The sequence below is a fragment of the Neovison vison genome, chromosome 8, assembly GCF_020171115.1.
Source record: "Neovison vison isolate M4711 chromosome 8, ASM_NN_V1, whole genome shotgun sequence".
In the NCBI taxonomy this organism is placed as follows: domain Eukaryota; kingdom Metazoa; phylum Chordata; class Mammalia; order Carnivora; family Mustelidae; genus Neogale; species Neogale vison.
This window is the reverse complement of record NC_058098.1, coordinates 4,204,854-4,231,933: the sequence shown is the minus strand read 5'-3', so window position 1 is coordinate 4,231,933 and position 27,080 is coordinate 4,204,854. Positions and strand designations below refer to the sequence as shown.

At 58.6% G+C, this 27,080-nt stretch overlaps 1 protein-coding gene across 2 annotated transcripts; it reads left to right on the top strand.

The window, feature by feature from the left end:
- Positions 1-1,505: 1,505 nt before the first annotated feature.
- NPEPL1 (aminopeptidase like 1) lies at positions 1,506-25,749 on the top strand. Of its 2 annotated transcripts, none has more exons than XM_044262751.1 (12): positions 1,506-1,696; positions 4,972-5,157; positions 5,583-5,753; positions 9,710-9,799; positions 10,241-10,322; positions 11,959-12,101; positions 17,300-17,377; positions 22,613-22,713; positions 23,504-23,627; positions 23,872-24,048; positions 24,444-24,554; positions 25,074-25,749. In XM_044262751.1, exons 1-12 carry the CDS (start codon positions 1,634-1,636, stop codon positions 25,230-25,232), a joined length of 1,485 nt encoding a protein of 494 aa, XP_044118686.1. In that variant the 5' UTR covers positions 1,506-1,633; the 3' UTR covers positions 25,233-25,749. The 2 variants fall into 2 exon arrangements, with proteins under 2 accessions (XP_044118686.1, XP_044118685.1); XM_044262750.1 differs by lacking the exon at positions 1,506-1,696 and adding an exon at positions 4,375-4,524.
- Positions 25,750-27,080: the final 1,331 nt, after the last annotated feature.

The window sequence follows — 27,080 nt, the reverse complement described above, 5'->3', positions numbered from 1 at the left end:
AGACGGCCCTTTGCCGTTTGAGATCAGGCCAATCCCGCTTGAACCAAAAAGCCAGTCACGGGAGACACGTGGGTGCCGTGGCTCCTGGTGAGATACGGTGGCAAACACGACGTGTTTAACCTGAATCTAATCACAAGGAAACGATCCCAACGAATCCAGACTGCGGGACTTTCTACGCCACCCGTCAATGTCAGGAAGGACAAAGGCAGGGATTGTTCTGGATTCAAGGAGACCAAAGAGACTTGACAGCCAAGCGGAACGCCTGGTCCTTATTTAGATTCTGGGTTTTCAAAAGGCCATGAAGGACACTTTGGGGACAGTCAGACAAATTGCAATGTGGACTGTGTATTCGATAATTGTATTGTTTGGATGTTAATTTTCTTTGGGTATGATCGGGGTATGTGATTATGTGTGGGATGGTGTCCGTGTTCCTAAGAGATAAATAGACGCTGAGGTATTTAAGGTTAAAGTGTATGTAACTAAGTTTAAACTGCAGGAAAAAAATATATGTACACACACACACAGACACACACACACATCTGATCTCGGTAAAGGGTATACAAGAGTTTGTTGTAGTCGTTTTTCAGCGTTTCCATAAGTTAATGCATTTTTCAAAAAAGTTTCTAGAGAAATGTGCTTCTCACGGCAATGGGTTCCTTTCCAACCGTCCAGGGAGCATTTAGCATGACTCTTCTGGGTGGCGGGCCAGACACAATTCACAAATTATAGCTGAGGTGCACCCCCTGATGTGGCGAGGGAAGGCGCCGACCTCCCCAGCACAGGCCTTGTCCCGGGAGCTCATGCAGGGGTTTCGTCTGCCTGTCCGCTGGGGGCTCACCTCCAGGCCAGCTGCTCCACGGAGGGGGACAGTGGGAGCTCGGGGAGCTGAGCCCACCTCCGCCCCCTCTGGGCAGGAGCAGCGGCAGATCACTGTCCACTGGGAATGAACCCTACCGTGATCTCCCGTTAGTCTCGACAGAGGCACCTCCACTGGCTTTGTTGCCCACAAGGTCAAGTTCGAACTCTGCGGCTCGGCGTCCTTCCCATGCACACTTCATGTGTGCACGTGAGCGTGTGACTGGTCCAAACGCACGATGCCCTTTAGAACTGTGGACCACTCCCTTGTCAGGGATCAGACTGTCCTGGACCCCGGGACTTGTCCTCGGATAGCTCAATCCAAGCTCCGTCTTCTTCCCGGGACTGGCTTGCTGAGGTTTTTTGCTGTCTTTGCTCCCGCGGACATTGTGTCCCCAAAAGCCTGACCTGGCCTGGAGCTCTTAGAAACGGATATTCAACAAACAGATACTGAATAAAGAAACGAGTGAAAATACCAGGAAGCAGCCACAAGTGCTCCAAGGGAATGAGTGTTTCTCACATCAGAATCACGGGCCCGAGCATCTCGAGGCAATCGGTGTGCGCAGACAGTAGAGGAGATGTTTCTCCTGGCAGGAAATTAATAGATACATACACGTTTCCTACACCCAGGGCCATCTTGCACGACATGAGCTTGGAAGTGTGTTCTAGAATGTGAACTGTACCAGAAGCTTCCTAATAAGGCCTGGGGACTTCGTGTGGATTCCTCCCAGTTTTTACAGCCACGTTCCTCAAATGCTAAGTCTGAACGCCCGGTTGAATGTGGAATGAACTGCACCTCATCAAAACCAGAAGTGACTTCTTGGGTTGCAGGAAAGATCTAGTAAGTTGTTTTGAATTTTCTTTCTTTCTTCTTTTTTTTTCTTTTCTTTTTTAAAGAAAATTGTATTGAGGTGAATTTTTCATTGACAGTGAAATACATCCTGAGCTGTGGATTAATACCTTCATAAAAACTTATCTAAACAAAGTGCTGCCTGTCTTATTTGTGTTGGAGTCTCCGAGGTCTGCAGTGCAAAGGGGAAAGTACTTTCCTGGAATATATTTGTATCTGTCACAAGCTACATCTTGAGGAAATTGGCAGGCATTCGAAGTGGAAAACTCCTCAGCGTTCTGTCTGGTTTGGATTTCTTTGACTCGGGGGTGGGGGGGTGCTAAGAACTAAAATCAGAACTATTTGCTTTTAACAAGCATCTAACATTTCCTTTGCTTTGTGTAGCATGAGTGTTCGGTAAATGCTGGCTGAGCTGAGTCCTCTCCATCCCTCCGTGGGGTCGTGGGGGTTAGTTGGTCTGTTGTCACACAGGGAAGAATTCTGAAAGGACAGAATCTCCAGAATGATCTCTCTACCAACCATTTCTCTCCCTCCTGCAATTCCCTGTGCTCAAACCCGCCAGACCTGGCTGGCTAAAATGCGTCTCGGTTCCTTCCCCAGCAAGCACAAGTCTGTGGAGCGAATTCCCGGTTTGCAATCCCCCGCAGCCCGCCCCTCGCCTGTTCTCTGGGACCCTGCGTTCTTACCCACAGGATTCAGAGCCCTGTGGACACGCCGGGTCTCTGCTCTCCTCCCCGGCCCCTCCCCCGCCCTGTGTGTCTGTGGAAGTCCTGTTTCACCCTTCAGGGCACCGCTCCCACCCCTCACCCTCCGAGGGCATCCCCCGAGCCCCACCCCACTGCTGGAGTGCCCTGGGCCTGTGTGCAGCGTATTTGCAAACAGAAGAAAGAGTGATAGATCTTCATACACGCTCTTCGTACCCTTTACAAATGTGTGAAAACATTCAGCTGCTGTAAAAATCTTTTGAAGAAAATAAGATCCAATTAGCGTTGACTTTCATGTTGGGAAAGCTGTGGGTTTTCGAAGGAATTCCTTTCACTCATTCAGCGACCAGGTTTTCGGCACCTGCTCTGTGCTAGGCCCTGCAGAAGAAGGGGGACACAAGCCTGCCTTCAGAATGCTGAAGCTCTGGCCCCAGGGCATGTTGTCGAGCACCTGTCCTGCAGCTGGGACGCGGGTTCCGGACCGAGGGGGAGACACAGGTGTGGCGGGGGAGGACACAGCTCTGGCTCCTGGGTGGGCTGCAAGTCAGGGAGTGGGGGAGGTATGCTGGGAAGTCAATGCCTTTGGAAAAGCCTTCGATGCTGTGCTCAGGAGTTGGCAGTGCTGGTTTTTTTTAAAGGCTGAGAATGAAAAAGAAACTCAGAAGGAGAACGGTGGCACATGGAAGTAGCTAGAGGTGACAGAGGGGGGGTACCAACAGGCCCTTGAGCAATCAGGATGTGGGCAGGATCTTTATTTTTAAATGAGTCCTGGTGGGGCTTCCTCAACTGGGTCATGGCTCGCCAAGGGCACACCCGCCACCCACGGTGCCCCCTCTGCCCTCACCCAGGGCCCCTCTACCACCCACCACATGCCCCAGCACCCTCCAGTTGCCCTCCTTGACTAGCCTTCCCTCCTCCGTGGCAGTTGGCTCCGGTGCTGCCCTCTCCTCTGGCTCTTTGTCCCCTCCTCTCTCCCCAGGCAGGTGGAAGGCTGCAGGGGGCAGCGTGCTCCGACTGGGGCCAGTGACCCTTCCTAGAATAGGGCGGGGCGGGGGGGCAGGGCCACTGGACAAGGGGATGCCTGAGTTTCTGATCAGCCATCCCAGGAGCAGTAACCTGGGTGGGAACCCGCATCCTGAGCCGGGACTCAGGTCCAGGCCTACGGTAGTCAGGACCCGATTGGCGGCAGGGAACGCATTAAATGAAGAGGAAGGGACTGTGGACGTGCCCAGTGTGCCGGGGCAGCCCATCCAAACCTGACAGGCGGCTGCGGGTGTGGTGAGGGCACAGCCTGTCAGTGTGGGGGTCACCGAGGACCACCGGGCAGCTGGGCCCACTGGGCTCCTGCAGACAGTCGTCTGGTGAGGGCCACAGGGGTGGAATTCCGGTTGGGCCGGGGTCCGCTCAGCACCTGCTGGAGCTCAGGGCCACCAGTGTCTGCGGGGGCTGGGGACCAGGGCCCCTTCCTGCAAAGGCGGTCTGGAGAGCTGTTTCCTCACTCTGTAGGCAGGGCCCGCCCGGGGAACCTGTGGGGCGTGGGGCCTGCCTGGGCCTGGCCAGGGCTTGCCAGGCTTTGGGGCCTGCCCAGGGCTTGGGGCCTGCCGGGTTTGGGGCCTGCTCCGGGGATCGGGGCCTGCCCAGGGCCTGGAGCCTGCCGGCTCTGGGGCCTACCCGGGGCCTGGGCCCGGTCTGCCGCTCCGGGGCCTGCCGGCTCGGGCCTGCGGGTCAGGGCCTGCCCCGGGATGGTTGGGGGGGTGGGCCGGGGCTCGGCCGGGGTCAGGGCGGCCCGCTCCGCCCCGCCGGCCCGGCGCCCCCTCGCGCCCCGGGCGGGCCCTGCACGTCTCGCGAGCGGGCCCGGAGCGGCGGGGGAGGCGGGGCCGGGCGGCCGGGCAGGGCCGGGGCGGCGCCCGAGCGGAGCGGGGCGGCGGCCGGGCGGTGGGGGGTGGGGGGGCGGGCCGGCGGAAGATGGCGAACGTGGGGCTGCAGTTCCAGGCCAGCGCCGGGGACGCGGACCCGCAGAGCCGGCCGCTGCTGGTGCTCGGGCAGCTGCACCACCTGCACCGCGTGCCCTGGAGCTACGTCCGCGGGAAGCTGCAGCCCCGGGTCACCGAGGAGGTGAGCGGGCCGCGCGGCCGCCCCGAGGCCCCGCCCGGACCCCGTGGGGGCGCGAGGCCAGCCCGGGGCGGTGCGGGGGGGGCCCCGGGAGCCGCCCCCGGGCGCTGCCTTCGAGGGCCCGCGCGGCCCCTGCGGGGGGGCGCTGGCCGCCCGCTCCCGGAAGCCCTCCCGGCGGCACCCGGGGCGCAGCGTGTGAAGCCCGGCGGCCCCCAGCCTGGCCTTTGAAATCCGCAGGGCTTAATCGCACAAGGGTGGACCGGTGCCCGCAGACACACTCGCTGAGCTGCGGCGAGAGGCCACACATCTTAATCACCGCCCGTGGGTGCCCCGGGGACGCTGCAGCCGCGGCCTGTCGGCCCGGCCAGCGAGCGCATGCAAGGCCCGGCTGCCGGCGTGCGGGCTGGTGAAGTCCCTCGTCTGTGTCTCGTCTCTCCCCTTCCCGTCCAGCTCTGGCAGGCTGCTCTAAGCACGCTCAACCCCAACCCCACGGACAGCTGTCCCCTGTACCTGAACTGTGCCACCGTGGCCGCCCTGCCCTCCAGGGTCAGCCGGCACAACAGCCCCTCGGCCGCCCACTTCGTCACCCGACTGGTGCGCACCTGTCTGCCACCTGGAACCCAGCGGTGCATTCTGGTGAGTGCCCCGGGCCACCCTCGCATCCTGGGGAGCGTGTGTCCCCGTCGCTCAGCCCCGGTGCCGGCACAGCACCCCGGCTCATGGGACCTCCGAGGTGGACGGGCTGCCACAACCCATGACATCATAAGCCCTGCTTACAGATAGGCAAACTGAGGTGGAGAGACCAGGCCATTTGCCCCAGGTCAGTCTTGGTGGTAGATCTGAGACCCAGACCCAGATATCCTGAGCCCGTGCCCCTCCACATCCTGCTTTCCCGTCTTGGAGGCCGTGGGCACCAGGTAAACGTTTTCTTTCTCCCACCGTGAGATGTGGCTCCGGGAAGGTCCCCGTGTGGCGGCTCTGTTGGGGCCCTAGCTCTTCCCTGGGTGTGGCTCCCGCGGGGCTGCTGCCCCTGCTCAGGGCTCTGCCCCTCTGTGCTGCAGATGGTCTGCGAGCGGTCCGATGCCTTCGCCTCTGCCTGCGCCCTGGCCCGGGCCTTCCCGCTCTTCACCCACCGCTCCGGGGCTGCGCGGCGCACGGAGAAGAAGACGGTGACGGTGGAGTTTTTCCTGGTGGGACAAGACAACGGGCCTGTGGAGGTGTCCACTTTACAAGTGGGTGTCCAGATGTTCGCCCCGTGTCCCCGGCCAGCATGCGCTGGGGCCGCTGGAAGGGGAGGTGGGGAACGGTCTCTGCCTTCCTGGGGAGGACAGTGGCAGTGGGGTCCTGTAGCAACATCGAGGAGGCTTTTCCAGACCCAGATAGCTGGCCCCTTTCTCGGGGTGGGACTCCTTGTCAGGATTCAGGTGGTCTTTACTGGGCACCTACCCAGTGCCGGGCCCTCTCCTGTTTTAGCCTGAGAATCCTCTCCGCGCGTGTGTCCGTTCCCCTTTGTGGTGCACTTTTACGTGTCGTTTCGTTGGATCTTCAGAATAATCCTGTGAGGCCAGCAAGGCTGGGAGGGACTCCAGGCTAGGAGTCCTAGTCTGGGCTGACTGGAGGCAAGTGTCCCAGACCCCACGGCCATGGCTTCACCCTCTCCACCCGCACCCAGACCCGGGCTGTCCTTCCTCCCCCACCCCCCACCGCTGTCCCACGCCAGCACCCCTCACCTCCTCCACCTGGACTCTTCGCTCTAGAAGGAGAGAACATGCTTCCGTCCCTACCATGTTGCAACAGCTCCTTTCCTTTCCTGGCATTGATCTCCAGACTTTGAAAAAACACTGTCTAATTGCTTTGCCTTTCTTAACTCTCTTTCTCCCTCAGCCCACCAAAACCGAGTTTCCGCCCCGCATCCTGACATTGTTTTTTAGGGCCTTGTGTGCTGGATTTGACTACTTGTCATCCCTCTGGAAGGGTCTGCCCGGCCCAGAGTCATGCGCCCTGCCCTTGGCCCTCCAGCCTGCCGCCTCTCCATCCCCCTCCCTAGTACTCCCACACCCCACCCCGTATTGTCTTCTCTGCGTTCTCGGAGCGCTTGGGGGTTCTATCCCACCGACGGGCACCGACGACCATTCTCCCCTCTAGCTGCAGAGCTTTCTTTCTGAGTTCCAGACCCGAGCACACCCTGGACTGCCCCCCCGCCCAGTGTCCTCCAAGCCCTTCTCTTCCCTCCCCGCTGACCATGGCGGACTTTCTGTCCTCCTCAGCCTCCCTCCCCAGCTTCTTCTGCTCCAGGCCTGAGTGGTCTCAGTCTGCCATCTGCCCACGTCCCTTCCCCAGAGGCAGCTGGCCAGCTGGCAGACATGGCCTCACCTGTGTCAGTCCCTCTGCCCAGCGAGTGCCGTCGCACCGGACGTGACATATCTCTGCTTGGCTTCTGTGCCCTGCCCTGGGGCGGGAGCCTTGGGAGGGCAGGGACCTGGTCTCTGGTGTAGCTTGGGCCCAGTATGTGATGAGGGCCAGTGGGTTGGTGAGTCTCCTTGACCCCCACATCCAGCGTGTCCCACTCTGCCACTGCCATTGCCTTGCGGAACTCCCCACTGCGTCCCGCGGCTCTCCTGGGCCCCTGGGGCAGCCTCCTCGCTGCTCTTGCCTCCAGATGCCTTCCCTCCACCCCCCTCCCCACTGCTGCTCATAGCCCGCAGCTCGCGTAGGCAGCCCTAAGAGGTGGGACCTGTTGTGCTCCCCATCATAGGGCTGAGCAGACCGAGGCAGCTCAGGGCCGTTAGGTGACTCACTGGGGCCACACCGGCAAGGGACAGGGCCAGGTCTTCACCGCTGCCGCCATCGGCCAGCCCTCTTGCCCGTCGGTCCTGGCTTGTGAGCACGGGAGCCTCAGGTACTACCCGTGTGGCCTTTTCCATACTACAGAGACCTCGTCAGCCCCTCACAAGTCCTCTGCCCCCTGTGGCCTCTCACGCCCTCCTCTGCTGTGGTGGTTAATGGAGTGAGGTGTTATAATTCTCTGCTGGACAGGAGTACCTTGGACGCCTTTGAATTCCCAGGGTCTAGTGTGGAACCTGGCACACAGTAGGTGCTCATGGAAATGTGGATGGAATGAATGAAGGAACGAATGATCCATCCTGGGGGACAACAAGGCACAAGCTCTTCCCCAAGGTCTCGGGGCTCTTTTCCCCAGGTCATGGTGCTCTTTCCCAAGGTTTTGGGGCTCTTTCCTAAGGTCATGGGGCTCTTCCCCCAGATTGCAGGGCTCTGCAGTGGTGGAGGGGCACTGGGCGCCTCCCCCGGGCTTCCCCACAGGGGCTGTGTGCCCTTTCGCCCAGCCAGGCAGTGCCGGGGCCTCTGAGCCCATGCAGGGCTGAGAGGTGAGCGCCCGGCCCCCTTAGAGACGAGTCTTAGGGCCCTGATGCACTTCCCAGACAGCGGCCAGAGGCTGGGTCAGAGATGAGGGATGGATGGGCTCCGTGACGCCCACACACAGGGACCCTCGACGTCCCAGAGGAGAGCCCACTGTCAGGCGGCAGGGACCACACGGTCCCACTTCATATCTGAACCGTCAAGTCCTGCGTCTCTGCCTTTGAGGCTCGGGGCTTTAATTACCTTGGGAGGGCAGAAGCTCTCCGAGCTCATCAGCAGGGCCTGGGAGGCAGCCGGGCTGGTGCAGTGGACCCAGGGCCGGCCCTCGCTGACCCTGGGGAGCCAGGACGGCAACGATGAGCTCACCGCTGCTTGCACCCCCCACCCCCGCGCGGCTTTGCTCTTTCAGTCTTGCCTCTTCCCTGCGCGCCGGGAGGGGTGGCTGGACACCGTGCGTCCGACGCTTGGCAGGGGGTGGGCACCGGGGCAGGGCAGGGGACAACGAGAGCAGTAGCTAGGCAGACATGAAGGAGAAGGCAAAGACCTTTCAGGATCAGCGCTGAAGCGAACGTGGGACACACGTTCTTTCCAGAAAGTAGGGGTGGGGCCATAGAGGGCGGCCAGTATGGGGCCTCGGGCAGCCCCCGTGTTGGAGCACAGATGCCCGTCTCGAGGGCCTCCCTGGTGCCAGGCGGAGTGCAGGTACGGGGCTGGGTCTCTGCTCCCTTCTGGGCTCTGGGCCGCCGCACGAGGCAGGGTATGTGCGCTCTTCCCTCCGCACCTGTGCCCAGAGCCGTGTGGCATCGGGTGGCCGGGAACACAAAGGCGGGGAGTCTGTGATGCGCTTCCATGGGGCTCACGTGAGGAAAATGCCACCCCCCTGGCTGGAGGGCCACAAGGGGGCCAGCGGGCCTGGGGACGCAGGACGAAGAGCACATTCCCTCCTTTGGGAGGGTCCAGAGAAGCTTCTGGAGGGCACAGCCTTTAAGAAGGACCACAGAGAAGGACTGGGACCCTGACAAGAGGAGGAGGGAGGACGTAGGGTCGGCTGTGGCAGCCACAGGCAAACCCCGCGGGCGGACCGGCTTCAGCATCAGGCGTCTCTCCCGGTTCAGTTCCGGGGCTGTCTGAGATGGGGCCGGCTGTGATGAGGACTCCCTCCCCAGTTTGCGTTTGCGGGCGGTGGCTTTCTGGCTGTGCCCTCCCTCCCCCTTCCTCTGAGGACGCTCATCCCATGATGGACCCCACCCTCCTGACCTCACAGAACCTGAGCCTCTCAAAGCCTCCTGCAGCCATCACATGGGAGGGGGCTTCAGAGGAGTTTCAGGGCGAGGCAGACATTCCCCTCATAGCAAAGGACAGCACTTCCCCCGAGAGCGGATGTGGGACTGGCAGGTGCCCGAAGTAAGAATGCCCAGCGTGCACTCAGGGCCAGGCAGCGGGCCACCTGCCCCCAGGGCGAGGGGAGTGAGCGGCAGAAGAGGCCTGGAAAGGAAGACAGGCCTCACGGACAGCGGCTGGAGGCGCCAGGCTGAAGGGTTCTGGTGTAACCTGGAGGCGAGGTGCAGAGCCATGTGGAACTTTCTGTGGCTGGAAGGGGGGGGTCACAGACACGGGGGAGACAACAGCAGGTCACGTGAGTCTTATCTCTACCTGACCTCGACGCCCCATCAGCAGCCCTGAAACACCCCCCCCCCCGCCAGTGACATGTACTGCTGGTGCCTTCGATCCCACGGGAGCAGACCGGGAGGGACAGCCCTTCCTACCGGGTCCCAGGTCCCAGTGACAGCCTCTGGTTTCTCTCCCCCAGTGCTTAGCAAATGCCACGGAAGGGGTGCGGCTGGCCGCCCGCATCGTGGACACTCCCTGCAATGAGATGAACACGGACACCTTCCTCGAGGTTCGTGGCCCCGGGGAATCACGCCGGGGCGGGACCAGGGTGGGCGAATCCTTGGTAGACACCAAGGAAGTCAGGTGATAGCCCGGGCTGGAGGCGACCTTGCCCGGGGACACCCGGGGCTGCTGCGAACCGCGTCCTGCTGTCCACCTAGCTGGGAGGGGCCCCAGGCCTCGGGGGATGGAGGGAGGACGGCGCCTTCTCCTCAAGGCCTCTCTGCGGGACCGCAGCCACAGTCTGCAGGAAGCAGTAGCTGTTCGGAGGGTGAACCTTCTGTCCTGGCTTTAATCGCGCTCCCGGCCCGGCGAGCGGAGGCCCTGGCTTCCGGGCCCGCTCCTCTCCGCCATGCGGGCGTCGGCTCCCCCTTGCCCCGAGCCTCGCCCTCGCCTTGACTTAAGCCCTCTTCATGTGTCTTCGTGTTGTTTTTTCCATGAACGTGTCCAGGAGATTAAGAAAGTTGGGAAGGATCTGGGCATCACCCCGACGATCATCCGAGACGAGCAGCTGAAGGCAAGAGGATTTGGAGGTGGGCAGGGCTGGGCCTCACGGGCCGTGGCCTCCGGACGGGTCCCAGGCACCGGGGGTGGCAGGGTGGCCGTGGGCCATGCCTGGGTGGCCTCCAGCTTCCCATGGAAGGAGCCAGGTTTTATCCGACCCCAAGGCCAGACCTCGGGAAGCAAACCATCTCTGGGGGAGAAAGGAGCGCTGATTCAGATTCCGGAAGCCGCGGCGTCCAAGTCCTTTCCCAGCCCACTCTCTGTCCACGAGGGCTGCCGTCCTGGCTGCCTGGGCCAGCTCAGCAGGACCCTTCTGCTCCTTGCGCCCACAAGCCCACGTTCACATCAGGGCCTTGTGTCGCGGCTCTCGTTCTCTGGAGTCCCTCCCCGAGACGCTCTCACAGCAGGGCCATCGTACCTGCACGTCTTGGGTCGAATCCACCTCTTCAGAGGGCCTTTCCTGATCACCAGACCCATCTTCCCTGCTCCCCCTCCACCCCTGCGCCGCCCAGGCACTGGAGGCATGGTGACAAGTAGGATAAGGCACTTTCAGTCTGGCTGGGGAAGAGTCACCTCATTCCTTATCTATGGCTACCAAACAAATTACCCCAGAAGGAAGCGACACACAGTCGGTGGGTGGGGAGTGAGGCATGGCTGGGCTGCGTCCTGGGCCCCGGGTCTCTCCCAGGTGGAGACCAGCACCTTGACCGGGTCTGCTGTCATCTGGAGGCTCAACTGGGGCCGGTGCTGTGGTCCCAGCCAGTCTCTCTTGCGGTGCCATCACCAGGCCTGGGGGCCTTGTTGGCTGTTCCTGATCCCCTCAAAGCAAGGTTTCTGGGTGAGGGAAAGCGAGCAAGCAAGAAGGAGGCAAGGTCTTTTTGGCAACCTAGTCTCGGAAGTGGTGTCTCATCACTTACGCCATATCCAGAGGCAAGGCGCAAGGTTCCATCCAAATGAGAGGGGACCCTGGGGTCAGGGATCGGTGGGGGCGATCCTCGAGGGGCCTGCCGCACAACCAACACAAACCAACAAGTGGAGGGAGAGGTTACGAACGTCAGGGAATCTTCACGAGGAGATGGCATTTACAGCGGGTTTTGCGGGATACACGAGCGTTTGTTGGGCGGCCGTCATCTGCTCTCATCCTGACGTTAATGATCGTTCAGTTCGCTTCCTGGGGGGCCCTGAGGCCTGGTCTCTGCCCACAAGAGGCTTTCTTGAGAAGACGGGGCACGTACACCCCGCAGTGAGGCAGTGGTGGGAGCGGGCTCAGAGGGGGTGGTGCAGCGCCGAGCGTACAGCAAGCGTGGGCTGGAGTGGCCTTGAAGCATTATCCAAAAATCATTTCATTCTGCAGTCCTGTTCATTTCTTTCTGGGAATGATACAGTTGTTTTTTTTTTTTCCTCAGCGGGTTTTCTTGCCTAACGATACTTCACACAGAATTCGTTTGCAGTCCCAGAGCATTGGAACTAATTTGCATTCCCCGATCCCACGCTGGCCAGGGGGCAGGAGAGGGGGCAGGGAGCTCAGGCTGGGACTGTACACGCTCCAGGAGAAGTAGTCAGCAGATATTTCTGGGGGGGGCTGTTGTTTTTGGGGGGGCCGCTGGGAGTTGTCTGCTCAGTTCAACCTGAGCCCAGCTGACCCTCTCCCTGTGCTTTCTGCAGGAATCTATGGTGTTGGCAAAGCTGCTGTCCACCCCCCCGCACTGGCTGTCCTCAGCCACACCCCAGAAGGAGCCACGCAGACCATTGCCTGGGTGGGCAAAGGGATCGTCTATGACACCGGGGGTCTCAGCATCAAAGGGAAGGTGAGCTGCGGGGGCCAGGGCTTGGGCAGGGCTCCTGGGTGGGGAAGGCTCTCGGTGGCCTCGTCAGCTCTCAGAGGCGCCAACGGAAGACAGCGAGCAAGGTTTCTGGGGCCTTGGCGTACATCTGGGAAAGGGGTTCAGGAAGGGTCAGTGGGGCCGATTCCTCGCCAGCAGGGGCCATAGTATCTCGTCCGCGCTCCGAACAGGGATCTGGAAACTAAAAGTCTGGACAGGATCCAGAGAAAAGCAGAAGAAATGATTAAAAGGCTGGAAAATGAGCCCAAGGAGGCACGGTTCGAGGAATCTTGATTCTGTCTGAAGAAAAGGGTGTGGGGTGACGTCCCCACGACTGTCAGGGTTTCCGCAGACAGAATGCTTCGTGCGAGTCTGCATGAGCCCACTCGGAGAACGGGCCCCTGGTGAAGGCCACGGGGCTTTGGCCCCGCAAGTAAGCCACCCGCTGGTGTTCCCGTGAGGCCTGGTGGCAGAAGTCTCTCCTACCAGGGGCCCTTATGCAGGGTCATCTCAGGAGGCTGGGCCACAAAGGGCTCAGCTCTGCCTCTGAGCTGCCTGCCCTCCTCCACACCCAGCACGTTCGGGCCTGCTGTGTGCTGGGAGCCGGGAGGGCCCCGGGAAGAGGAGGACAGTCTTCATCTGCTCATGTCACACACTTGGGTTGAGCAACACTGGGCACCAGGCCTGGGCTGGGCTCTGCAGCGCCAAGACCGAGAAGGGCTGGGAAGGAGCGGGCGTGTGAAATCTGGGCCCAGGAAACCAGGAAGAGGAGAGCCAACCTTCGCAGAGAGAAAGCTCCGGAACACAGAAGACAGGCTAGGCTCAGGCGGAGCAGTTGTGGAGAGCTGGCAGTGGGTACGGTGCCCAGATATGTCCTGTCGGCCCACCGGCTGGCCTATAATTGGAATTAGTTACCGACATGTAAAAAACGGGAAGAATTCTCACAGAAGATGGGCTATCTGACCTCTTGTAAACTGAGGCCATCCGGTGGTGTGGGCCGTCCACCTCCACCTGGAGGCCTCCCGCTGGAGCCAAGAGGCACTTTCTGACCTGGCCCTGGTATGGGTCGCTATTTCGGGGAGATTGTCCACTACCATTTGCGCCGCTAGCCTGTCTGGTCCATTTGGTACCTAGAGTGGATGGTCTGTTTGTTTGGTTTTTTTTAACATCCCTCCTCCCATAAACAGCAGGATTTTTAGGCCTGATCAGGAAATGATTCAATAGTAAAGCAACAAACACACACCAATAGTGAATTCACCTTTATTGAATTCCGCACATATTATCATGCCAGGAGAAAAAGGGAAATAAATATTACAGGGGCACCTGACCAGTCCTGTTGGTGGAGTCCGTGACTCTTGATCTCGGGGTTTTGAGTTCGAGCCCCATGTTGGGTGCAGAGAGGACTTAAAGATAAAATCCTTAAATAAGTAAGTAAATAAATATTTCAATCTTATAGTACACATAAAACAGTAATAGGTCAACACTTTTAAATCACATTCATGTGATTTTTTTTTGGATGGAAAGAACTTCTGCCTCCCTCTTGGTCCGTTGTGGTCAAGGGCATACGTTTCAGCTTGTCTGAAAGCCGCGGCTTCCACAGTTGGTCAGTGACTTGCTCAGAATCGGTCTTTCGCACCTCTCTACGCGTACTACACGGACAGAGCTTGGTCGGTGTACCTGCACTCATGCTGGATCCGAAAACACTATTAATGTGGATTAGGACGTTGCCGTCGCATGAAGCAACCTGTACAGGGTACCCAGGAAAAGTCCTTCATGGAAGGATCACTTGGCAGAGACAGCCCCAAACCCCGTTGCCCAAGAAGCTCCAGAAATCGTGATGCTGTCCGTGCGTTCCGTTTCTAGCGGCCTTCATGTGTCCGTGGAGTAAAAATGTGTTAACCAGGAGTCCAGGGGCTCCCGTAGCCGGAGGGAGGCCGGGAGTCCCCAGCTCCCCGCACCCGTGGGTTTACTCGGAGTCACTGTCGGAGGCAGGATGGTGCGGCATCACGGCTGTGTAGACTGGGAGTGTAGACACCGGCCTGCCCCGCTGTCGGCTGGGAGGCACACCACGTAGCCCCCGCCTGTCCGGCCAGCCCTGTACCTGGCAGAGGATAAGCGGTAAGAATAGTTGGGTTTGAACCTCTTGTCTATATGATCAGAACTCACTTAGATTTTTCGGGAGAACCATTTCACCCCTGATGACAGCAGGCCGACTGACTTTTAGCAGAGGAATTACTGTTTTCAGACCCCACAGCCAGTGCGTCCCTCTGGCTGCGCCTGGTACTGGCCAGCCCTCTCTCACGCACCATGCCGGCTCTTGTTCCTGGGGCAGCAGAGCACTGGCGGGTAGGATTCCCAGCTCCTTCCTTCTGCGAGCAGATAGATGCTGGCTTGCTGGAGGGCCAGAGTGAGAAGCAGGGGCTCCTGAGAATGAGTCCTTTTGCTGGGGACACCAGACCGTTTGGTCTCCAAAGACTTCAAAGGCAAATCAAGATCAGTGTGAATGCAGGTCTCAAATGTGTTAAGTGTCAGGACCCCCTTTCTTTCTTAACAAGCACTGACCCCAAGGGGATTTTTTTTTTTAAATCAGAGTGGTATTTAACAGACGTTGATATTTACCCTACTAGAAATGAAGACTGGGAAAGATACTTAATAATCTATTTTAAAATAGCAATGCAAATCCTTTGCATGTTCATGTAAATAATATAACTTTATGAAAACAACTGTATATCCCAAAATGAAAACACACGTGCCAAAACAGTGGCGTGGTTTTACATCTTGCTCATCTCTCTCCTGTCGACCTCGATAGAAGACAACCGAGATCCTGTGTCTGCCTCTGCATGGCTTCTCTTGTGATATGTTCTCTGAGTTGAAACACAAAAAGAAAATCTGCCCTCACTCACTTCGTAGCTGGAAAAGGCAGAAAGAGTTTAGTGCCCTTTAGAAGTAACTGTGGACATTCTTCTTTGCTATTACACCAAAACTCGACAAGCGGGAGTCTCTGAAAGGTGAGGGACGGTGTGGGTTCAGAAACCACGGCAGTGACCCTTTGCAGCCTGTTACTTAGTAACTACCGTCCACCTTGAACCATGACAGCGGGATTGCGTAATACCATGCATGGGTGACCCGGAAGACCTCGTTCATGGAGTTACTCAGGGCCTCCAAATTGTGGCCCAACACAGGGTAGTTTTAAAAGTCACAGTTGGAACCACTATCCGTTTACTTTTAAAAATCACTGAGTTTTCTGTCACGGAGGCAGAAAATACAAGTTTTTCAAAATGGTGATTCTCTTGCTTGAAATCTCAAATTTTTCCCCCGGCACCAAGTATTGTCTGCTATTCTCCAAGAAATGAAAGGTTCGCTTTGCTCTTTTTTTTTTTTTTTTTTTTTACTTTTTAAAGATTTTACTTACTTATTCAAGCGAGAGAGAACGCATGAGAGAAGGCACCAGCAGCGTGGGGGGAGAAGGAGAAGCAGGGACCCCGCTGAGCAGGGAGTCCGATGCAGGACTTGAAACCAGGACCCCAGGATCGTGACCTGAGCTGAAGGCAGACACTTCACTGACTGAGCCACCCAGGCGCCCCTTTGCTTTGCTGTTGAAGAAAATGTCAGCGGGACCCCTGAGTCCGAATAACCCGTCCCGTGTCAGCTGTGCTTTGACTCGAAACCATGTTCTGGAGCCCAGAGCGCAGCTGAGCGGAGCCCCGGCAACTGTCCCCAGCTTCCAGTCGGAGCTCCCGGCCGGGGACCGCGGGGGCGCTCTGCGCGCTCCGTCTGGTCCGTCGCAGGGAATCTTGCAAACCGCGGCGCCCCGTGCTTGAGCTTTGGAAAAACCTGCCCTTGCGGTCCTTCAGCGAGGAGGCCCGAGCCGAGTGGGCTGTGCTCGCTTTCCCTGGAGGTCGGCGGCAAGTCCAGGCTCCATCCCTGCCGCGGCTGCGACCTGCCGGCTCTCTGTTGCGTCGTGGGAGTGTCAACCCCGTGACACAGGCAGGGGACCTCCTCGTGTGACTCCGGAAATCATCTCTTTCGTAAAATTAAGAGCAACACGGCAAAGCTCGCGCAGTCATTGAGGTACACTTGCCGCCAGGCGTTTGTTCCGGCCCCGGCGGCAGCGAGACACAGTTGCCGTGACCGACTCAAGCAATTCCGCAGGGGCCATTCGCGACTGCTTTGATTTCCAGATCAGAGGCCCCGTTTTCCCCATTTAAACAATCCTGTGCTTTCTCGCCGATTAGGTCAAAGAGACAGCTTATTTTCGATAGTGCTAGCTGGGTCGTTTTCACTCAGCTTAATTATGAAAGCAGCTCGGTTTATGTCTAAAAATACTTTCCATTAAAACTCGAGGCTTGTGTCATCCGATAGGGTTCGAAAAAATCACTCTGTCCATTTCAAGCCCAAATCCTACATCTGATGACCTGTTGTTAATTTAGAGTATGAACTTGTCAATTAGAGCTGGGAACCTATAAAATGTAAAAATGCATAACCACTCTCAACCCGCTTGTAGAAAATCGCGGCTCCCTCCGCGGCCGGAGGGGCCCTGGCGCTCACAGCCTCGTCAGACACGGACAGCGCGCGCGGTGCGGGGACCGGACGTGGCTGTGACGTTGGGGAAGAGTTCACGCGAACCTGAGCGGGTTGTTTGAGACGGTGACGCCAAGCAGCAGAGAGAGCCGTGGCCGAAAGTGTCACCGAGGCCAGGCGGTGACCACGGCAGGGTGGTCTGCTGTCAAAGGTGGCCTTGGTGGTGGCGGGAAGGAGGGAGGGGCGTGCACGGGGGCGTCTCTGTGGCTCCTGTCAGGGTGAGGGTCCGAGTGTCCTTGTCGGCCAAGGGCTGAGGAACGGGAACCAGGAAAATGGGAAGGCGGACACCACGGAGAGGAGGAGCCGGGCCACAGCCCACGTGGCAGCTCTGGCAGCTCCCCAGGTCCCCTTCCCCTCCCACCTCTGGCTCATCAGGTCGCCCCCCAGGGCCCTGCTCCGGCAGAAAGAGCCCAGCGCCTTTGGCCCTCTGTCCCACGGCTTCTGGAGACCAGCCACTCGACCAGTGGGAGTTTCTTGGGTTCTGTGGGTCACACAGGTCTGGGGGAGCCACCCCTGGGGGCCGGGCCTGGGTGGGGCACTGTGGCCGGCGGGGCAGACACCTGCTCACGCTCACTTTGTGTCCCCTCCGCGCCCCCCCCCAGACCACCATGCCGGGGATGAAGAGGGACTGCGGAGGCGCCGCGGCCATCCTGGGGGCCTTCAGAGCTGCCATCAAGCAGGTGAGTGCGGCCCTGCCCTCTGCAGCCCTCGGGACGGAGGGCTCCCTGCTGTGAGCTGTCCCTCCTTCTCCCCTAGGTCCCGACCCCCGGTGTCCTGAGTCCCCACAGCTCCGTGCCTCGCCCCTCCTCTCATTGCCACGGTGCGCACCCCTGGGCTCCCAGAGCTTCCTGCCTTCTGCAAGAGCTGCTCGTCCTGTCACCTCTGCTAGGGGCGTCACCTCTCCTGGGAGTGTCACCCTCCCATGGGAGTCCTCTCCTGGGATTGTCACCTCCCAAGACTGTCACCTCCCCGAGGAGTGTCACCTCTCCCTGGTGTGTCACCTCCCATGAGGCTGTCCCCTCTGCCTGGATACATGGCCTCTACCTGAGAGTGTCTGGCCATGCAGGTCACTCAGGGTCTGGCTGTATCAGGCCCCCCAGGAGTGCTTGTTCTGTGAAGAAACCTGACTAAACCCATATGGCAGAGCATGACCACCATGCTTGGCCCTGGACCCTGCTCACGAGCACAGGCCTTCCTGGGTACCCTTCCCAGTAGTCTTCCTCTGCGCCACCATGACCCCCGAGCAAGGGTTATCTGTGGGCCACGTGGTGGGGCTGCTGTAGGTGCCCGCGGGACCCGGGGCCGCCGTCTCCGTGCTCTGCACGCCCGCCGTCCGGGGTCCGTCACAGCCTGGGCGCAGGGGCTGTCCTCTAACGGACTGCGGGGCAGGGGCCCCTGAGAACCACTACATTTGTATCTTTGGAGTAAATACTCAGTGTGCACTTGCTGGGTCGTCGGGTAGCTCTATTCTCAGCTTTCTGAGGAACCTCCACACTGTTTTCCAGAGCGGCCGCACCAGCTGGCATTCCCACCAGCAGTGTAGGAGGTTCCCCTTTCTCCGCATCCTCGCCAGCATCTGTCCTTTCCTGACTTGTTAATTGTAGCCATTCTGACTGGTGTGAGGTGGGATCTCACTGTGGTTTTGATTTGTATTTCCCTGATGCCGAGTGATGTGGAGCAGTTTTCCATGTGTCTATTGGCCATCTGGATGTCTTCTTGGGAGAAATGTCTGTTCATGTCCTCTGCCTATTTCTTGATTGGATTATCTGTTCTTTGGGTGTTGAGTTTGATAAGTCCATTATAGATTTTGGATACTAGCCCTTTATCAGATAAGACATTTCTAAGTATCTTCTCCCATTCTGTCCGTTGTCTTTGGTTTTATCTACTATTTCTTTTGCTGTGCAAAAGTTTTTTATCTTAATGAAGTCCCAATAGTTCATTTTTTAAAAAGATTTTATTTATTCATTTGACAGAGAGATCACAAGTAGGCAGAGAGGCAGGCGGGCGGGGGAGGGGTGAAGCAGCTCCCCACTGAGCAGAGAGCCCAATGTGGGGCTTGTTCCCAGGACCCTGAGATCATGACCTGAGCCGAAGGCAGAGGCTCAACCCACCGAGCCACCCAGGTGCCCCCCAGCAGTTCATTTTTGCCTTTGTTTCTCTTGCCTTTAGAGACATGTCTAGCAAGAAGTTGCTGTGGCCAAGGTGAAAGAGGTTGCTGTCTGTGTTTTCCTGTAGGATTTTGATGGATTCCTGTCTCACCTTGAGGTCTTTCACCCATTTTGAGTCTATTTTTATGGATGGTGTAAGAAAATGGTCCAGTTTCATTCTTCTGCATGTGACTGTCCAATTTTCCCAACATCATTTGTTGAAGAGGCTGTCTTTTTCCCATTGGATAATCTTTCCTGCTTTGTCGAAGATTAACTGGCCATAGACTTGAGGGTCCATTTCTGGGGTCTCTAGTCCACTGATCTGTGGGTCTGTTTTTGTGCCGGTACCATACTGTCTTGATGATGACACCTTTGTGATAGAGCTTGAAGTCTGGAATTGCAAAACCACCAGCTTTGGTTTTCTTTTTGAACATTCCTGTGGCTATTTGGGGCCTTTTCTGGTTCCCTACAAATTTTAGGACTATTGGTTCCATTCCTGTAAAAAAGTTGATGGCATTTTGATAGGGATTATATTGAATGTGTAGATTGCTCTGGGTAGCATAGACATTTTAACAATATTTGTTCTAATCCGTGAGCATGTAACGTTTTTCCATTTCTCTGTGTCTTCCTTAATCTCTTTCATGAGTGTTCTATAGTTTTCTGAGTACAGATTGCTTTCTTCTTTGGTCGGGTTTATTCCTAGGTATCTTATGGTTTTGGGGGCAATTGCAAATGGGATCAACTCCTTAATTTCTCTTTCTTGTGTCCCATTGTTAGTGTATAAAAATACAAATGACTTCTGTGCATTGATTTTATATCCTGTCACTTTGCTGAATTCCTGTACGAGTTCTAGCAGTTTGGGGTGGAGTCTTTTGGGTTTTCCACATGGAGTATCACATCACCTGCAAAGAGTGAGGGTTTGACTTCTTCTTTACCAATCCGGATGCCTTTTATTTCTTTTCGTTGTCTGATCATTGAGGCCAGGACTTCTAGTACTATGTTGAACAGCAGTGGTGAGAGTGGACATCCCTGCCACGTTCTTGACCTTAGGGGAAAGCTCTCAGTTTTTCCTCATTGAGAATATTTGCTATGGGCTTTTCATCTATGGCTTTTATGATATTGAGGTCTGTTCCTTCTATCTCTACACTATGAAGAGTTTTAATCAAGAAAGGATGCTGTACTTTGCCAAATGCTTTTTCTGCATCTGTTGAGAGGTTCATATGGTTCTTGTCCTTTCTTTCTTCCTTTTTTTTTTTTAACTAATGAATTGTTTCACAGTGATTTGGATGTTGAACCATCCTTGCAGCCCAGGAATAAATCCCCCTTGGTCGTGGTGAATAATCCTTTCAATGTACTGTTGGGTCCTATTGGTCAGTATTTTGGCGAGAATTTTTGCAACCGTGTTCATCAGGGATATTGGTCTGTAATTCTCCTTTTTGGTGGGGTCTTTGTCTGTTTCGGGGATCAAGGTCACGCTGGCCTCATAGAAAGAGCTTGGAAGTTTTCCTTCCATTCTACTGTTTGAAACAGCAGAATAGGTATTAATTAACAGAGTAGATATTAATTCTTGTTTAAATGTTTGGTAGATTTCTCCTGGGAAGCTGTCTGGCCCTGGGCTTTTGTTTGTTGGGAGATTTTTTGATGACTGCTTCAGTCGCCGTGCTGGACATGGGTCTGTTCACATTTTCTATTTCTTCCTATTTTAGTTTTGGTAGTTTATACATTTCCAGGAATGCATCCGTTTCTTCCAGATTGACTAATTTGTTGGCACATAGCTGCTTGTAATACGTTGTTACAGTTTTATGTCTTCAGTGTGGGTTGTGCTCTCTCCTCTTTCATTCATGATTTTGTTTATTTGGGCCCTTTCTCTAGAGGCTCCACTCTTAATTCCTAAGAATCTGCACAACTGTAAGTAGGAACCAAGCGTTGACTAAATAAGTAAGTGGGGGAGGGGAGCACTGTTTCTCCAGAGAACCTCCCCGCGCCGAGGAGGGACGGAGACAGCAAGTCGCTGCAGGGCAGACAGCCCCGTAAGTGGCGGGTCTCTGGGCGTCCTGCCGAGTGTGGGTGGGGAGCGCAGGCCCCAGGAGGCAGTGAAGCGCGAGGTCACCAAAGACAGAGGGTGGACCCCAGGAGTCGCACATTGAGGAGACTGAGGTGATGGCCGAGTCCATGTGCCTGGACTGGACCCGATCCCCAAGTCGGTGATGACTCTGCAGTGCAGACCAGCACACAGGGCACATCAGGCATTCTCCCTGGAGGGTGTGGGGGTCCCAGTCAGGGGTATCCAGGGATCATTTGTACCATTTTTGCGAAAATTTCTGTGAGTTTGAAATTATTTCAACATTAGATACTTTAATGTTTTTTAAAAGGAGAGGATGTGCAATGCAGCATTGGGCTTGCTGGGAGCAGCGGCACCTGGTTCCCGAGCGGCCATGACGCTCCAGGCCTTACGTACCTAAAACCTCAGCTGCCTGCAGCTTTGAAGTCCCCCTGGGGATCCCAAGACCTGTGTGTCTCGCCCATGCACCCCAATACCTGCAACCTGAGCTCGGAAACCCCCTGCCCAAGGCCCATAGCACCCTCTAAGCTGGCCTTCCCAAGGGGGACCCCACACCAGAACAGCAGCCCCCCAGACCTTCGGAGTCCAAAACTGGGGGGAAGGCACCCGACAGGGTCAGGTTGGGGACCGCGGTCTCTCCTCACCATCCTGCTGTCCCACCTTTACGTAGCGCTTTCCTGTGCTCTGCAAATTCCTCTCGCCTCCAGCCCAGACCCAACTTGGCTCTTTGGGAAGGTTTCGAGGTTCCCCTCCCTCCCTGGTGAGGCCCACCTGCCTCTCTAGCTTCAGAGCCCCAGGGGTCACCCACCTGAAACGTGGTTTCAAGACCACATGTTGTCACAATTCATTTAATCCCAGTCACTCTTGGGGATACCTTTGAGCTGACGGGCTGCCCGGTGTCGCGGCCCCCGAGAAGCGAGGCGAGGTGCTTTCCCGGGCACTGGGTGTTGGGCTCAAGCTCAAAGCCATCCCTGCCCGGTGCCATGGCTCCAGCCCTTGCCGCAAGCCTGTGTTTGCCTTTACCGAGGGCTTTGAACTGGTGGTGGAAAGATCACTGTTGCTGGAAGGGCCTGGCACGCCCCATGCCCAGAGGAGACGCGTCCTGGTTATGGGCTCGGGTGCGGGAGCAGAGGACAGGCAGGGACAGGGTGTGGCACCTCTGCTCCCCCTACCACTGCCACCTGGGCGTGGCCTGCTTGGGGTTTTCTGGGGCAGGTTTAGGACCTGTGTGGGGCGGAAACCGCCTCAGCCTGTTTCATGCACGTCTCTCAATGTAGAGACATCGTGTCTGGGCATCAGAAAACTAACTTCCCACCTCAGTTTCTGTGAGGCACCTCTCCCCAGCCCCCGTGCACCTGTACGTGGGTGGCTTGCTTTTGTGCGGCAGTACCAAGCACAGAGGGCTTGTGCAGTGAGACACTGATCACCGACCATGGTTTGTGGACAGGAGGCCAGGGTGCTCAGCCAGCAGCCTGGCCCTTGTGCTGGGTGATTGGTTGAGCCAGGATTAAAGCCGGAAGCCCAGCCACACTCGTGGGCTCGTTTCTGCGTTGGGTAGGCTCTGATGGAGGAGATAGAACCCCCCAGGTGGGGGGCTGCCGGGACTGCTCCCCAGGGCTCTGTCTGTCCGTCTGTCCCCGAGGGTAGAAGACTCTGGCCTGTCTTCCCTCCTCCATGCACGGCCACGTGTACCTTGTTCCCTCCAGGGTTTCAAAGACAACCTCCACGCTGTGTTCTGCTTGGCTGAGAACTCTGTGGGTCCCAACGCTACGAGGCCAGACGACATCCACCTGCTATACTCAGGAAAGTATGTCTGGCTCCCCTCACTCCCTGACTACCCCCGGGCTGGAGCTGGCGGGGGCCCATCTCCTTCCCAGGGCTGGGCCGGTCAGCTGGGGCGCATCTCCTGGGGAGGGCACCATCCCAGGAGCCTGGGGAGGGGCAGCCGCATCACCGGATAGGGCGCTGGGCTCCCAGTGTAGGATCCTGCCTTCTTTTGTGGGATGAGCTCATCCCAACCTTAAGGGTGAAGGTTCTTCGTGCATCTGAAGCCCTGCCCCTCCCCCGCTCCCTGCTTGGGGCCCTTCCTGCACCTCCCCCTCAAGGTCAGCCCTTGGACTGTTTCTTAGCTATGTAAGGACATACCTAGAAGTCATCGCATTGAAGCTGGAGGAGCAGGTGGCCCAGGTTCACAAAGGAGGGCCCGCTGGCTCCCCGTGCGAGGGGGCCTGCCCCCAGGGTGACCCAGAGAGGTGCTTCCGTTTTTGCGTTTGCCCAGTGCCTGGCATTGTGGGCCAAGGGCTAGCCCAGTGCAGTGTATGCTGCCCATACAACCCTGTTCTCCTATCTTACAGACGAAGAAACCGAGGCGAGGGGCTGGGCGGCTTTCCCTGGCTCCCACTGGAGGGCAGTGGGGTGGGATCTGCCCCTGGCCCTGGTGCTGTGCTGTCCTAGGGGATGGGTGCGGCCCTGCCTCTGGGAGACTGGGGAGCCAGAGGACAGAGGGCTCTAAAGAGAGTCTCCCCAGTTCCAAAGGGACTCGCTCACAGTGCCCCAGGGAGTGCCATCCCTGAGCTGGGGTCTCTGCTGTGCCCCAGGACCGTGGAGATCAACAACACTGACGCGGAGGGCAGGCTGGTGCTGGCGGATGGCGTGTCCTACGCCTCCAAGGACCTGGGTGCGGACATCATCCTGGACATGGCCACACTGACCGGAGCTCAGGTGGGCCACTTTGACTCCCGGGGGGAGGCGGAGGCCCTTCATCAGGCAGGTGCAGTCCCCTAATCGTCAGGGCCTGGCCGAGGAGGCTGGGGATGTTGTCCCGGGCCCCCAGCACGGCGCAGACAGCGTAGGGACCGTCCTCCCTGGGACACTCACACCCCTGCCTCCTTCCTTTGCTGCTCGTGGCCTCTCCTGGCTTCTCCATCCTCGGCCTGTGCTCCGTCTGGCCCCGCCTCCCACCCAGGGCATCGCCACCGGCAAGTACCACGCCGCAGTGCTCACCAACAGCGCCGAGTGGGAGGCGGCCTGCGTGAAGGCTGGGAGGAGGTGCGGGGACCTGGTGCACCCCCTGGTCTACTGCCCCGAGCTGCACTTCAGCGAGTTCACCTCGGCCGTGGCCGACATGAAGAACTCCGTGGCGGTAGGTGTGCAGGGCGCCTGAGGGACCCAAGACGTGGCAGCTGTGGGGCCCCAGATCCACACGCAGCGGGGAAGCATCCAGAGCGGGGACGTGGCTCTCTCTGGTCTCCCCCACAATGGGTCTATTGTGTTGGGCACTGGGGGTCCCCGCTCCAGGCTGTGCTCCTTCGTGACTCCAGCATCACGCCAGGGTGAAGGCAGACCCCTTAAACCATGTGCAAGGTCCTCGGGGTCCCTCTGTGCAATCTCCCAGCACTGGGGACCCCCCACCCCCGGGCCTCTTCTTGCAGCCACTAGGGGAGGCGGTGTCTGGAGAGTGGGTAGACGAGGGGGCACAGGGGCGCCCACTTAGGTCCGGGAGCAGAAAGGTCACCTTGTGTCCTGCTGTCCCCCCAGGACCGGGACAACAGCCCCAGCTCCTGCGCCGGCCTTTTCATCGCCTCACACATCGGCTTTGACTGGCCTGGGGTCTGGGTCCACGTGGACATCGCTGCCCCGGTGCACGCTGTGAGTCCGGGCTCCCCCGTGGTGCCCGCCTTTCCCCCCTGCCCCGACCCCGCCGCACGCCCCTCTCGCTGGCCAGGCTGCTCCCACCCTCGTGCATCCGCGGCCGGCTCTGGCTGCTGGTGAAACTCGTCAGAAGCATTACATGTTGGGGTCACACTGCCTATGGCCCAACCTCCACAGGTCGACCACAAGGGGTGCCTGCACCCCCAACCTCTGGTCTCTGCGGCCCCGGAAATGGAGGGGCTGCTGGGTGTGGTCCTTTTCCGGCCAGCCTATCCTTGCCTGGAGGCCCAGGGCCCTCAGCTCCCCCTTTCCCACCCAAGAAGACCCGGGGCTTGGGACCGGAGTGCACAGAGCCATTGCGCCACGCTGCCCCCTGATGAGTCCTGTGACAGGAGAGCGGGAGGGGGACCGTAGGACAAGTTGGGGGGGACCGGGAGCCCCTGCCCGCAGAGAGGGGCTTGCTGGGGGGTCCGGCTCTGCCTGGCAGAGGGTTACCAGCCTGCTCTTTGCCCACAGGGGGAGCGCGCCACGGGCTTCGGCGTGGCACTCCTGCTGGCGCTGTTCGGCCGGGCCTCCGAGGACCCCCTGCTGAACCTGGTGTCCCCGCTCGGCTGCGAGATGGATGCCCAGGAGGGGGATGTGGAGAGGGACTCCAAGAGGCGCAGGCTCGTGTGAGGCCGGCCCCTCCCCGGCCCCCTGGCACCAGGCTCTTTACCTCACTTTGCACTGATGCATTTTAAGCAGTCGGAAGAGGGCACCTGAGATAGGCTTCGGTTTGTTTTTCGTTTTAGTTGTCACGGTGATAGAAGCAGCTCCTACTTCTGTCCTAGAAGACAGCTTAGGCCTGGAGGGTTGCCGGGGGAGGGGGGGGTTGGGGGAAGCCCTGGGACGTGCTGCCCTTCCAGTGGCCTCCCAGCTTCCCTGCCGGCTTCCGAAGACTCTCCTCCCCCCACATCCCCGGGGCCCCTGCACCCTTGAGGCTCCAGGCACAGTGGGTGCCCATGGCCTTGTCCTTGGCCCCCGGCCCCACGCGCGGCCCCCACCTGCTAGAGAGCCCAGGCCCTTGTTCCACCAGGGAACCCTTCCAAAGGGTAGCCGTGACTTGTTTCAGGGACCCAGTCTCACGGCACAAGGGGACGCTCTGGGCCCCTAGGATACCCCGGCAGTTGAAGTAAATATGGCTGTATCAGGACACCTTTGCCTCTGTCTCCTGTCTTCCACCCTGCGGCCTGCCCATGGCTCCGAGGCCCTGGGCATTCCCACCTCCTTGAAACCCAGCATCCAGCACTGAGAGGCTGTTGGCGACCTCGCTTTTGCCGCCGCGGAGAGTGCTGGGGCCTGGGAAGGGCTGGGAGCGGGGGCTGGAGTCCTCGGGTCCATGGCTGCCCGCCCCGGCTGGCTCTGTCTCCTGAGGCTTCACGACACAGGGGCTTTGTGGGGGCCTCCCACGCTCCTGCTGTCTGCAGGGAAGGCCACCGTCCCCGCTGCGCACATCACCAGGCAAGTGCCCTACGGAGTCGGGTGTGTCTCCTCCACACGAGACGTCCCCTGGGCATAGCCTTGGTGCCAAAGGACACAGATGCAGGAGACTCGCCCTCCCGGGGTCCAGCTGTGGCCGGTGAGGCAGGGTGCCTGGGGGCCAGCCTCCCCCCAGCCCGGGTGAGAGAGCAGGCGGGCCCTTTGTCCCCTCTTAGACTCCATTCCAGTGAGCCTTCAGGGACTCGGGCACCCGCCGGCGGGGAGGAAGCTGCCCGTACTTCCTCTGCTGGGGACAGAGGACACAGGTTACGGGGCTGTGCCCCGGCCTGCTAACCGCCTCACCCCTCCACAAGCGTCCCCAGACTCCCAAGTCCCTTCCCTCACTCTGGAAATCAAGGTGACTTTTGGACCTGATCCCAAGCAAATATTTATGAGCTGCCTGTTGCGCTCAGCGCTAGCTGGGCCCGGAAAAGGCAAGGAGCAGCTCTGAGGCCCCAGCCCCGTCTGGGAAAACCACGGCCCGACACGCTAAGTGACAAGAATAGCAGTCACAAGGTGCTGGGTGGGCAGCAGGCTCTGTGAGCGGAGGGGACGCACCCTGGGGGACCGGAGGGGCCAGGAGCCTTCATGGTTCATTAGCCTGCTTAATGGCCTTGCAGTGGGCAGCTCTCTCCAGCTTCCCCAAGATGCCCTGGGGGAGGCAGAGGTCACGGAGGTGGTCTAGCTCCCTCTCCAGGCAGCTGGCACTGTCCGCTCCCCCGCCAGGGGGCTGCAGGGTGCAGGGTCAAGGAGCGGGGACGAACTGAGTCTCCCTTGTGCAGGCACAAAGGCAGCCTCAGGGCCAGGGACCCAGCTGGGGACCAGCTGCAGGCTCGAGGTCTAGCCTACACGCCTGGCGTCAGGGGGACTGTGGGGGGTGAGCCAAAGGCCTGGCTTTCCCAAGGGCCAAAGGGCTTTAGGATGGGGCGGCTGCTTCCCGGGGCTGCACTGGAGCCCCAGCAACAGGGTCAGAAGGGGCCAGCAGTGGGGGGCAGGTGGGCACTG